The 13,855-nt window shown below is 43.3% G+C and overlaps 1 protein-coding gene across 8 annotated transcripts in view; it reads right to left on the bottom strand.

Moving 5' to 3' along the window:
- IQSEC1 (IQ motif and Sec7 domain 1) overlaps positions 1-13,855 on the bottom strand; it is a 332,802-nt gene that overhangs the window by 182,901 nt on the left and 136,046 nt on the right. For 5 of the 8 annotated variants that reach the window (XM_027666004.1, XM_027666011.1, XM_027666015.1 and 2 more), the window contains one exon: positions 939-1,028. The exons of the other annotated variants lie outside the window; for them this stretch is intronic. In XM_027666004.1, coding sequence (XP_027521805.1) covers positions 939-1,028 — 90 coding nt within the window. Of the gene's footprint in view, positions 1-938; positions 1,029-13,855 lie in introns of those variants that run through there. 8 annotated transcript variants of the gene reach the window in all.

Raw genomic sequence — 13,855 nt, 5'->3', positions numbered from 1 at the left:
GCTGCTGAACATGGAGCAGATTCACTCAAATCAGGACCCTCAGACACACTATTAAAATAACTGCAAAATCTACAGATGCCAACTGCAGCTAACTGCAGCTACTTTAATTTAAGCAGATCTTTCACCAGGTTCAGGAATGCAAACAGCAGGTACAGCCATTCCAAGCTCCTGCATTGGGAGGGAGCTGGGAGAAGACGAGTCCACGGCACGTCCTGCTCGGTTTGTTCCCATTTTTTGAGTGAACCACCTGTGTGGTTTCCATCCAAACCCCGGCACTGCCACCACAAACAGGACGTGGCTGAGCTCTGAGCCCTGTGCAAACGTGACAGCTCAGGCAGGAGCTGCTGCACAGCATCAGACCCAGGGAATATTTAACTCCTGCTGACTGGAATCCTTGAGAAACTGCTCAAATAAATAATAATAATAAGCAATTATTGTACCTTTAGGTTTTGATCAAGCATATATAAAACAACAAAAACACAGCAGTATTTAGCCTTATCAATACTATATTGCTTAAAACTGCATTGCATATCCTACTATTAGTACTTCTGTATTTAAAGGACAGCTTACACTTTAATATGACAAAGCATTCAAACAAAATGGAAGAGAGACCCTTGACTCATCGTAGACAGAATTCCTGGCATCCTGCATTGCTTCTTGGATGCAAAGTGGAGGGTTTTCTCATTTTTTTTTCACTGCTAAACACAGTCCACTCACTTTATTACATTATATTTTTAACTACCCATATGCACAAACACAACCATCATCTAAACATTTCTAATATACAGATCATTCATCTGCCAAAAAAGGTAACACCCTAAAAATGGTTCGTGGAAAGAAACCTACCAAACAATAAACTGATCACTACTCCCACTTCTGGAATCCTCAACACAGATATCAGAGACGTGACGACAGATGAAGAAGGAAAAGGTACTCACAAATAACACCTTCTGCAAGCCATCCTTGGATGGGGGGTGGATTTGGGATTTATATTTTCTTTCACGCAACCTGAGGTAGAAAAGCTCTTTCTTAAGAGGAAAAAAAAAAGAATCACACTGACAGCTTTTGCAGGTTCATTGAGGATCAGCCACGGCGGAACATCACGGAGAAGTAACTGGTGATGTAACCAGCATCAAACACTGCATCAGATAAACCCAAAGGCTCTACAGGGTTATATTTTGCAAAGCCAAAAGGTTTTTCCCAGAGAGGAGGTTTAGCAAGCACAAACCAGCCACGCTGTTCTCACATTCCTGGTGGGCTCGCTTTCTGCTTCCTGAAAAAGTCCCAAAGCTGTATTTATTATTCAACTTCATCACCGAGAAAAAACAATATGCTTTCTCATTTGATATTTAGCCTGAAATATCAAAGCACCAAATGTTGCATTTTCGAATGCACCATCTCTGCCTGCTCACTGTAGTACAGTCCAAACCAAGAAAAGGCCATTGGTCCTTTTATCTCCATGGAAACAGCAGCATCTGTGAAGACGAACGTATTCCCTCTTCCCTGCAAAGTCAATTTATAGTCACATACTATGACATAAACTGATAAGACAGCAAAGCTAATCAGCAACTAGGAGAAGCAGGGACCCAAGCACGAGATTAGGCTCCTGCTTGTTGTGTACACAGCATTTCTCATGTGAAAATTGCAAAATTAATAACCAAACCAAGCTGTTCCTGTGAGCTGATCCAGGCTGGGGATTTGTGAACTTCCCAGTTTAGCTAACAAAGACAGTGGCTGAATATTTTATGGAATTAGCTTCTAGTTTAAATCTCCAGTTATATCCTATTAAATGGGGAGAGATTTGAACAAAATTGCTCTTTGCAAAAAATTTACTGAAGAACAATTACTTAAATATTACATTTTCCCTGCAAAAGAGCTGTCATCTTGAATAGCAACAGCAGAGTGAGGAGTTTCACAACTCCACAAGCTACTGCCTCCCCATTTCCCCCCTTTTTAGCACCATCGGTGGTGCAAATGCTTCAGCATCATCCTGCTTGTGCACTGACAGCCACAGTCTCCTGGGAGATGACCACACAGACAGGCCAGATGAGTCACCTAAAAATGCTTTGATTTTATCCCTGTCCACAGCAGTTCTTTGTAAAAAAGAAAACAAACAAAAAAAATCGAGACTAACAAACCCCACACAGTACAAGAATGTGCTGTTTTCCTCCCCTTCCCTGCATCCTGCCCCACTCCGATGCTCCGTGCTCCGGCCATTCCCAGCCAGCCAAGCTTCCTCCCTTCCTTCATGAATCAATATAATGACCATCTGCTCACATTATTAAGTTAAATGTATACCAGAACACACTGATGAGGGCAGCTCATTTGCCATGGTCAAGTGATCAGTTCAGAGCTGTTCCATGGCCAGTTGTAACATTTCCAGGCTGGGGGAGAGCAGGTGGGCAGCCACGTGCTCCTCACACAGCAGCACCTCTGCAGCTCCCCAGGCAAAGGGAAGCAGGAACTGTCCAAGATGCTGCAAAACAGCAACAAAAAATGGGTGAGGAAGGAGTTCTGATGATGGTCTTTGGTCCAAACTGATTTGCAAATGAATTAGGGTGACCTAACTGTGGCCTTCCAGGACCTGAAGGTTGCCCAGAGAAGCTGTGGCTGCCCCATCCCTGGAAGTGTCCAAGGCCAGGTTGGACGGGGCTTGGAGCAACCTGGGACAGTGGAAGGTGTCCCTGCCCATGGCAGGGGGTGGCACTGGATGGGCTTTAAGGTCCCTTCCCACCCAAACCATTCCATCTAGCAGAGGTGCACTGTGGGTTACCCATTCAGCTTAACCATCCCCACAAAAGTTAAATTGATGAGAATTTGTAGAATTGTCAACAGCAGCCACAGGCCCAGAGTCACATGTTCATCATCTCCTCTGCCATGTGTCGGTGCTATGGCAGTGCAGTAGGAAACCACAACTTGGAGGGAGGCAAAGGCCCCACTATTCTCTGTTCCTCCACATAATTGGCCTGCAGTGCTTGGATGTGACATCGACAGGTACTTCAGCAGGATTCATTTCAGAAAACCACATCTAAAAATACACTCGATGTGGTGCTGCCCCACACAGCAGAGGAACCCCACAGAATCTGGCCTGATGTGGCAATTCCCAAGTATCTTGGTTGATATAGGTCACAAAACCTTCACTGGGAGCTTGATGCTGTGACTCCAACTCACGTGGGCTCATGGCAGGGATCAGGCACCTGAGCAAAATGTCCCCATGCCACAATGAAGGCTGATTTGAAGCATCCACACCTTAAAACAGAGATATGCAGCACTGTAAGGCATTGACATGATTACAGGGTATCTGTTAACTTTGTAAGTTGAATTATCTTTTCCCCAAATTAAGATAATTCAGAGAAATACAGATTTAGACAAGTGGGTTTTCTATTGAACAGCCTAAAGGCATCTTGCCTTCCAGAGAAGCTTTATTGTGATGTAAATTCTGCCTCATTTTTAGCAGATACCAAACACAGAGCACTGAAAAAGTACAATTTGCAAAGCTGCTTGTGTGTTCTGAACTTGCACATCACAGCCCAAACCCTTCCACAACCATCAATACATCACATAAATGACAAATTCCTACTAAGAAAATTACACCATTCCATAAAAAGTCCCATAAAACAGCTTTCCAACCTACTGCAAGGTCAAGTAGCTCAATCACCACTGGTGTATGAGGAAGAGAATATACAGGCTTGTCACCTTGGTCCCATTCTTCTGGTTTTAATTCCAGTTTCTGCAGGTGTCTGGCAGTGCAGGGCACAGGTTGAATGGAAAGTGAGGAATGAGTTACACAGGTATTCAGGAAGGTGCTCTCTGGCTGATAATCAATCCAGATCCAGGAGGAGAGGATGACAGTCGTGAAGTTTTACAGTGCATGGCACTGTTCCTGTGTTTGGTACAAGCTTTCAGTTTGGTTCTAGTTCTTGTTTTGATGTGCCCAGATAAAATAACTGAGAAAACAACTAGTTGGTTTGAAACTCATCTGAGCTCTTGCACTTTTAGTCAAGATAACAGACTAACTTGCATAATTTCTGTTAAACACTGGTTCAGCAAATGTAACTTTAGTTCCTCATCTCCCTCAGCTCTCCCCTGAAACAAAAGGAGTTGGGCTGATGAGTAAGTGTGGGATGAAGTCTGCCCACGTTTGTATCTCAGCAGAATGAATTCAAATGTTTTACAATTGATTGAATACTACAAAGGGAAAAGTTAGTGACTGCACAGGCTATTTAGCCTTTGCTTTTAACTTAGAGAAAGGTTTTCCTTTCCCAGACAAATGCAGTAAGTAGGGCAGAGCTGGGGGCACGGGGCTGAGTCCTCCCAGCACTACAAAGTCAGCCCAGCAAGACACTTGTACAGTGTGTGACTCGATGGCACTGTGTGAAAAGATCTGGACATAAAATGCCCGAGTCATTATCCTGACAAATCTGCAACCTGAAAGTATTAAATACAAAGACTCTGATCCCACTGCAGTGCCTGGGAAGAACTCCCAAGGGCTTCAGCAGGGACAAGCTGTCACAAGAAATGTCCAGTTGTACCAAGTCTTCCCAACATTAATAACCTGCCACATCAATGACCTGCACAGTCAGAGGACTGTCAGTCTCCAACATCCACTCTTCTCTGCTCAGATTCCCATTCTGTGGATTACTGCAAGGAATAAACACATCACCTCGGGGATATCAAACACTCAGGTGTAGCAGAGCTTCTGTGGGATCAAACGTTCTGCAGAATAATAATTTGTGCATTTTATGTCCGGGTCTTTTCACACAGTGGCATCAAGTATCTTGCTGAGTTGACGTTGTAGCACTGGGGACACACACATGACACAAAGCTGCCCACCTTGCTGTTTGTATCAGCAACTTGTCACCTGAGGGATCAGACACATTATTTTTATAGGAAAAGTATCCACTGCTGGCTCTCTCCCACCCAAGACTGAACTATGCCTAGTGAAGGTGTCCCTGCCCATGGCAGGGGCTTGGAACTGGATGATCTTTAAGGAACCTTCCAACCTAAACCATTCCATGACTCCAGGTGTGAAAGCCTGTGTCTGTGGAGCCTCCATTCAGCTCCAGAGGGGCATTGCTGGGATCCAACCCACATGTGAGGATGCCATGGATGAGACAGGCACCCATGGGAACAGCCCCAGCAGCCAAACCCCGCCCTGGGCATGGAGGCTGAGGGACCACACCATGGATCAGTGATGGAGGAGGAGGGGGAGTGAAGGATGGGTGGGTGTCAGCCCCCAGCCCCTTCCAGCACCCCCCATCCAACACTTACCCAGGCACAGGGCGCTGGGAAGGGATCCTGGGCAGCCCCTCCTTGGCACAGCCCCCTCAGCCCCTGGGGGAGGCTGGGCCACCACAGCCGTGGAGCTCTGTAGTATTTATTTCACCAGGCATTTGTACTTTTAACATCCCAAATGTGTTCTCAAAGTGCCAGTGGGAAACCCCTCGGCTGCCACAGAGATGCTGTGCTTGGGACACGAAGGGAAGGACACAGCTCCATGTTCTCCTTCCTGCAGCCACGTGTGCCCCTCCAGGAAACATCAACTGACTGATGCTGCAGGGCTAAAATATTAAAGCTCAAAGCAAAAATAAACAGTTGTAAAAGAACTGCCAAAACCGTCTTGGGTCAGAGTATTTTCATTTTCAATCACATTCTAAAATCCTTTACACAAATGTAGTAGCTCTGTTTGAAACCCCTGAATAATTTTTCCTACTATTTATTTTAGCAAGATACCCGAAAGCTTTCACTGGAAGATGTTTCTAATTTTCAGCTTGGTTGTTACTGATGAGTTGATGCACATTTGAATTCCCTTTGCAATACTAATTTTATCCCTGTATATTCTGAGCTTTATATAGATGCTGAATGCATTTATCTATTGTGTCTTACTTTCCATTTACCCTTAATATAATTAGAAGTAGTTATTAAATCTACTTCTTCACCAAAAGGAAGCCTCAGTTAAACATCATTTCAGTAGCTGCTGAATAAATTTTACTATAGCTCAAAATAAAAAACCCTCAAGTATTAAGCAATACTGGCAGCAGAGTAGAGTTGTGGAAAATCTGCATGTTATCACTCACAATAAATCTTTTTTCTACTTGTACCCTGATTTTACTATTGAAATTATCTTTTGTTTTCCACTAAACAACTTATGGCCCAAGTAATAAACTGCTTCCTTTTAAGCTGTGCTTAAGAACTCTGCTAAAACAAGGCTCTAAATAACTATTTTTATCTCCTCCCCCTATGCAAAAGAACTGCTTTTAAAAGGAAGCCTTCAAAGATAAAATCTGTCCCACCCAAATTAAAATAATTTTGCAGCCTTCAGTCAGCCCTAACACAGACTTCAACTGAAAATGTTAAAATGCTTTGTATTAAATTGATCACCTTAACAAATTCTCTTTTAAAACTTCATGTGACTGCAGACACATGATAAGCAGCTCTCAAGACCTTTATTCTCTGGTCCCTTTTTGGAATCTCTGGTTTGGGCCACTTTTATCCTGTTCCTTTTTAACCCAAGCTATTAAAGTTTCTTGCACTGCATTTGACTCTGGAAAAAGGATCATGTCTTTGAAGTAACCCAAATTCTCAGTTAATAAATTGGTGCATTTTAAGTATTAAAACCTCGAGTCCTTTAGGCCCTCAGTACGCCCACGAGGGCTTACAAACATTTTATCTGTTACTCCCTGCACTGTTTTTCCCCGCTTAGCTTTTCCAAGGATTTTGTTTGTTTGCTCATAAAGCAAAGCAGAAGTTTGTGAATGTGCTCAGCCCCCTGATTTTCCCTGTGTGCAGACACACCTTTGGTCCACTTGCACTGCAGATGTGAGATTCCATCCCTCTCGCTGTGGATGACACAGTTCAATGTCCAAGGTCAGGCTGGAGAGGGCTTGGAGCAACCTGGAATAGTGGAAAGTGTCCCTGCCCATGGCAAGGGTGGCACTGGATGAGCTTTAAGGTCCTTTCCAAACCAAAGCACTCTGGGCTTCTCTGAAGTGTGGGAGAACTGGTGTCCCATGGCAGGAGGGGAGTCGGGAATGTTGTCCCCTCAGATCCAACCTTGGCAGAGCAGAAACACCCAAGGCACAGAACTTACCAAGGTGAGAAGGCTTAACTTACTCATTCCATAAGCTCCAGTCTGGCACCTGGAATTCCAGCTCAAGGTGATACAGAAAAGTATCTGCTGAAGAGCAAGAGGAGGTACAGGAACTCCAAAATACTGAGTGCTGAGGAGCACTCAGCAGCCTCTGGGCTGCTTCTGCCCACTCCTAACAGACATAATCATGCTTGAACTACAAAGCAGATGTATTAAAAACTACAGAAGCTAAAAACACCTCGATGACGACCTGTGCCACTGCAATAACTCTGTGTCTACATGTTTGTCACCAGAACATTTCATTTTAGAAGTGGAATCTCTAGAAATGCCATTACCGTGCTGTTTGCAACATATACAATCCATTTGAGAATTGGTTTCCAGGTTTTTATAAAACCCTGTGTTGGCACAAATTGGTGCTGAAGGGATTCAGACATGGATGTGCAGGGCTCAAATCTGTGACCAGGATTGCTTTCCAACCCAAATTAGAGATGTATGTACTGTGAGCACAAGGTACAACTCTCCTGAGTCTTCAGATGAGATATCCTAAGTCAGCTAATTCAGGTACCATCCCTATTTTAAATATGAATTATCCTCTTCTGTCAGCTGAAGTGTTTTCAAATATGTACCATGAAACACAAATTCACCCCCAGGACCTCCCACTGCAGCACAGCCCTCCCAGTGAGCCCGTTTCAGCCACTACGTAGCACTGTGGTTTGAGTTCTTTAGCTGGTTTTGGTATCTAAACTTTAGCACACCTTTGAACATCATTACCCATTTAATTACCAGGAGCTCCATGGGCTCTGACAGAAAAATCAAAACTTTAGAGTACTGATTTTTAACGGCCAGGGAATACCCCATGGTAAGTAGTTATGTGACAAATTAGTGATGAAAAATTATCCTGCAAAATTAAACCACTAAAAGGCCATTAAGGAGCATTTTGTACCATCCTGCAGATTTGATTACTCCCAGTACACAGAATGTGAGGTTAATGTTGGGTTTACTAAGTTTTATATGCAAAATTATTTCAACAGCCCAGAACTACTCCAGAGCCTTTCCCATAATGAGAATTATTACCCCAAGTGAGAATTCTCAGGGCGAGAAGCAACTTGGAGACACAACAGACATTCCCAGTCCTTCCACAGCTGTGTGTCCCAGCTAAAATTATTGCTTTAAAACTGAAGCAAAGCATTTCTTGAGTGATTTCTGTAGAACTGCCAACGTCAAGATTTTACTTGGAATTAAATTTCTGATTTTGTCTTCTGTCTTCATCATTAAGAAAACATCAGAGCCTGCAAAATGCTGGAATAATTCTCTATAACCATGGAAATACCCAGACCCTTCACTGGACTTAACTGTTCTAAACAGTTTACAACTATACTTAAAAAAATATACAGTATATTACAAAATATATTTGTTTTGTCCAGTATATTTGATTCCCTGCCTATGGCAGGGGGTTGGAATGAGATGAGCTTTAAGGTCCAGATTAGTCTGTGCTTCTATAAATATGACAAGAATGAAGAACAAATATAGAAGAAAGTCTATAAAGTTGCAGGTTTGAGCATGACTGAGCAATAAAACAGTGAGGAAAAATCCAGGACTGAACCACTTCAGACCCATAAAATCTAAGCAGAATGTAATTAATTCCTGTTATCTTCTGGTCTCGAAGTAAAGCCATATCTGCCCCAGAAGATGTTTTACAAACATTAGCAAACTAATGGGCAGAGTAATCATTAATCATTTGAGAAGAGATAAGAGGGAGAAGTGCCTGTCTACAGCTCAGGATACCACAGATACTTCAGATGGTTTTATTCTTTAATATGTATTTCTGCCCATTTACCCAACGATTAACTCATCCAGGGCATCTTTGCAGAAAAGCATTCAACTGGGATACAAATAAATAAAGTTCTGAAGTGTTTCCTACATCCTTTGTGCATATTAATCATGTATTTTATTCCTAGCTTTAAACTGACTGCAGCTGCTGTTCAATGGATCTTATATAACACACTGACATTAACATTATTTATTTCCATTTTTCTACATAAAAAGAAGCTGGGGTTTCATTATTATTTCTCAACATTCTTTAACTGTGAAGGAATTTTCAATATAGTCCTTAATTGTTTTAATAAAAAAACAGCTTAAGTATTTTGATGGCGGTCATTTAATTATTTTGGCAACAGGACCCATGGCAGATTCCACAATAAGGGTCTCAAACTCAATTTTAGTAACAAGACCAGTTAGAATATTTGCCCCAGAATTACTAGCTAGATGTTCAGCAGGTCAATTATATTAATTAAACAGGCAAGACTGAAGACAACTGATGTCAATAAATATGTCAATATGTTAATACAGACACCAATGCCACGTCTCTCCCCAGGGTAAACATAAACAAACCCTTGTTGGATATTCCATGGATGCACTGCTGACTGGAGCAGAGTTATCACAGTTACAACAGCAAGCACAGAATTTAAATTCCCTAGAGGCTTAGAGGAGAACCCGAGGAGCTGATAAGGAAATCCCAGCTGAGCTCCTGGGTCAGGGGGTGGGATGAGCTCCTGGTGCTCTGGAGTGATCCAGGCCAGGCTCTGACACCTGGCTCCTGTGCCCCAAGGACACACTGTCCATGGCATGTCCAAGTCATGCATTGCATATTTTTGTTTTTAAATCATATTTAAAACTCAGAGGAAGGTCAGCAAAGGGATGTTTTTAAAGATTCAGCAGTTTTGAGAACGTGGAAGTGGCACCAGTTTGATGCCCTTTGCTGATGTCAGGTCAACAACTCAGGAATTTCCAATAAGAACATTTCAGTGAAATGATCACAGAATCCCAAGGTGGTTTGGGTGGGAAGGGACCTTAAAGCTCATCCAGTGCTACCCTCTGCCATGGGCAGGGACACCTTCCACTAGCCCAGGTTGCTCCAAGCCCCGTCCAACCTGGTCTTGGACACTTCCAGGGCTGGGGCAGCCACAGCTTCTCTGGATAATCATGGTCGGTGGTGAAGAAATGGAGGAAGAGAACAGTTCACAGAAAGTCTGTACTTGAAATTATAACTTCCAGAAGGAGAACAGTGGGATATCCAGAGGAGATTTCTGGGGAGAAAAGCCCTGTCAATCCATACACAGCTGGCACATGGAACCTGTGGTATGGGCAATAAAACCTCTACAGCAACTGCACCCGAGAAGCACCCACAATATTGTCTTCCTGTGTTATCTGCAGAAAAAGCAAGAGGGGACAGACATTTCAGAAGCTTCCCAGCTGAATCTGCAGGATTATGGCAAATTTAAGACAGGAACTTTGTGACAGCTGGAAGTTTAAAACAACCCACATGTACAGCCCAAAAAACTCAAAAGCACCAATATTCAATGTATGTTCTTGCTCCCTGTGTTCTTCTGCAGCCAGAGTGCCTTGAGATGAGTCAACATTACCACGAGAATCCAAACAACATGTGCCTCAGCACGTGCTGCTCAGGAGCTTCAAAACAAACCCACAGGCCTGGTTTGAAACATCAGTCAAAACACCTTCCTCCAACAGGCAGCCCCACATCCCACAACACCCAACAAAGAGCACGTCCTCCTTTCCCTCCCCACTCAGCAATTGCTTTTCTGTTCCATATGTACCTGCACTCTGCACAGCAGAGAACTCATTCAGTGCTTCCAAAGGGAGACAACAAAAGCCAGTGCTTAATGCAGGAGCTCAAATCGAAAGGCCACCAGGTCCCAAAAGTTTCTTTCCACAAGCATTTCACTAGTACACACTAATACACTTTTTATTATTTATTTAAATTCACTAACACTCTTTTGGCCCCAGATTGGGTCACATTACACAGAACTGTGGACAGCAGTAACTGCTTCAATATGCTGATTTTTCCTGGAGAACCTTGGAAGAGGATTCCTTTTGCCACCTTCATAGTGCAAGTTATGATTTGGACAAAGCCACCAGCACTGCCTGAAACATGACTCATTTTTCCACCACAACTCTTCAGCTTATAATAAGCTTAGTTCTAAAACAAACATGTAGATGAGTGTGCTGGTTCTCTGGAGCTTCTAATATCGAATCATTATGTAGGAAGACCTCCAAGATCAAGTCCAACCTTTCCTCAAGTACCCCCATGGCCACTAAACCATATCACAAAGTGCCACATGGACTCATTTTGAACATTCCAGGGATGGTGACTCCACCTCTGCCCTGGCCAGCCTGTCCAGTGCTTAAACCACTCCTTCAGTGAAGAGATGTTTCCAAATATCCAACCTTAACTCCCACCGGTGCAACTCGAGGCCGTTTCCTCTTGCCCTGTCACTTGTTCCCTGGCACAAGAGACCGACCCCCATCTGGCCACAACCTCCTTTCAGGGAGCTGTAGAGAGCAGTAAATCTCCTTTTCTCCAGATTAAACAATCCCAGAATCTGCCTCACTTGACAGGCAGAGTATTTAGTTTAATGAATTGAGAGTAAATAAAAAATCAGGTCTCAGTTCTCTCAAGATCCTTCTGCAAAAGCCTGAACAAACCAAACCCTGGAGCGCACGCAGCTCAGAGCACGGAGAACAACTGACTCCAGTTTGCACACAGAAGAGTCTTTGCTCACAAGGGCTACAGAATATGCACTTGTAGACACAAAAAAACCCTCGAGTACCACTTGCCAGCTCTTTTTGCTGGCAGCAGCGCCGGGGCCTTGGCCAGGTTCCTCAATGCAGCAGCGGTGTGGGGCTGGGGAAACAGCTGCTCGTGGCAGTGAACAGCAGTTCCCAGCCAGCTCCTCCTCCTGCAGCCTTTGGAATCCAGCCACCTTCTGAGCAGGGAGAGCAGCCACACTGGGGACTCATGACCTTGGGAATACATGGCATTGGAACTGGGCTCTGCCGGAAGAATCTTAAAAACCTGAACGCGTTGGTTTTTTTAAGACTTAATTTATTGCACCTCTTTCTTATTCACAGCTCTCTTTGGTTATAGATATTAAAAGCAGGTATTTAAGCAATTTAAATGACCTTTCAGACCAACACAAATAAATCAGACATGTCCTAGCAAGTGTCAGTTGCTAAATCCACAGAAATGGGACAGCTTCAGCAGACTTCCATGTTTCAAGTTGAAATTTGATAGACTGAGCAGTTCAACCAAGGGCAACATCTTTGAAAGTTTGCAGGTACAGGGTCGAGCTGTGGAACATTTTGTTATCACTATTTCATATGCAAGAAATGGCTTGAAACAATTGCAGAAATTCTGATACTACCACTCAGAAGCAACCCTGGATGTTTATCCCGTTGCAATTCTCCTCCACAAACAGCAGCCACCAACTTGTTTTTATCAGTACAAGTAACATAAGAGCAAGATGCTGCACTCCTTGTAGTTGCTGCTTAGCTAGACCAAATTAAAAAGAGTCATAAAATCACAGAATGGATTGGGTTGGAAGGGACATTAAAGATCACTTAGTTCAAACTCCCAGGGATGCCACCCACTAAATCAGCTTGCTTACGGCCCCATCCAACACTTCCAGATACCAAAAGAGTGTCCAAAAAATTGTCTTTTTCTCCCTTTTTTATTTTCATGACAGGTAAAATGTCAGCCACACTAAGCTACAGCAGTGAAACCATATGTTCCCCTCTGTATTTCACTGTATTTCAAAGAAAGGTGCATTTACAGCACTAGTTTAACATTTCCAAAGCAAAGCTTTAGTGAGTCTCCAGGTAGGTGATGTGATGGAATCCTCTCCAGTGATTTTCACTTGCTGAGGATATTTCTGGCAGACATGTTAAAGGGAAGTGTTTATGCTGGTGTTTTAGCCTGGGGATTAAGGTGACTAGATGAATTCACACTTTGATGTGGCTCCCAGAGCAGTCTGGCAGAGAGGGAAGCAGCACTGCAATAGTTTTCTTGGCACAGACACAACTACAGGAACCAGAGAGCAGGTCTCTCTTCAGTGCATCCTGTGTTCACTGCAGCAAGAACGATAAACACCAACCCAAAACCCTGCAACCAACTGGTTCTTCAGTTTTCAAAGATACTGGGAGTTATGACTACACAGGCATGATTAATAGGGCATAATTAATAACACAATTAGACTATATTACTGTGATGTTTATTCAGCTCGTCATATTCAAAACACTTTCAAAGCACTTTTTGGATATAATATGCAATTCTACAGGAGTAGAACCTATAGAAATATTATAATGAATTCTGACCACATGCTTCTCAAAGAGAAGTTTGTCTAAAGCAATTAGTCTCTTTCCCGTGCAAATAGCTGAAAATGGAACAGCAAATTATGAAATAATTTATTGTCTATTTGTGCAACTACAGAACACCCCTGAGAGGAACCACCCCATGGGCACACACTGCAGGCTGAGGTTTTGAAAAGCCTTGCACATGTTGCCGTGGGATTTAGGTGCTGAAAAAATCTCCCGGAGCAATTAATTAGGGGTGAGATAAGAAAGGGTTTATTTTGCCAAGGCTAAAGATGTTACAAGACACACGCGCCCCTGTGCCCGAGAGGTTACATTTTATAATACCATCCATCCAATCCCAGATGTGTCCACCCCGTGGCCTTTACTCTGGTCTGCCCCGGGTCCACCCCCTGAAAATGGGTCTGGGGTGCATTTCGGGACCCCCTATTCATCACCTTCACCATCATCAGAGCACAAAGGGTACATAGTTACCTAATTCTTGACCATATTCTGTGGTTTAGGCCCAGATATGCTGTTCTGTCAACTGTCTAGGCCTTGCCTTGACAAAAGACTAAACATTTCTATTAGATTTGGGGCTATGAGTGATATAGGGAG

Source organism: Corapipo altera, unplaced genomic scaffold (assembly GCF_003945725.1).
Source record: "Corapipo altera isolate COAL_440 unplaced genomic scaffold, ASM394572v1 101, whole genome shotgun sequence".
NCBI lineage: Eukaryota > Metazoa > Chordata > Aves > Passeriformes > Pipridae > Corapipo > Corapipo altera.
This window is presented reverse-complemented; position numbering and strand designations above follow the sequence as displayed.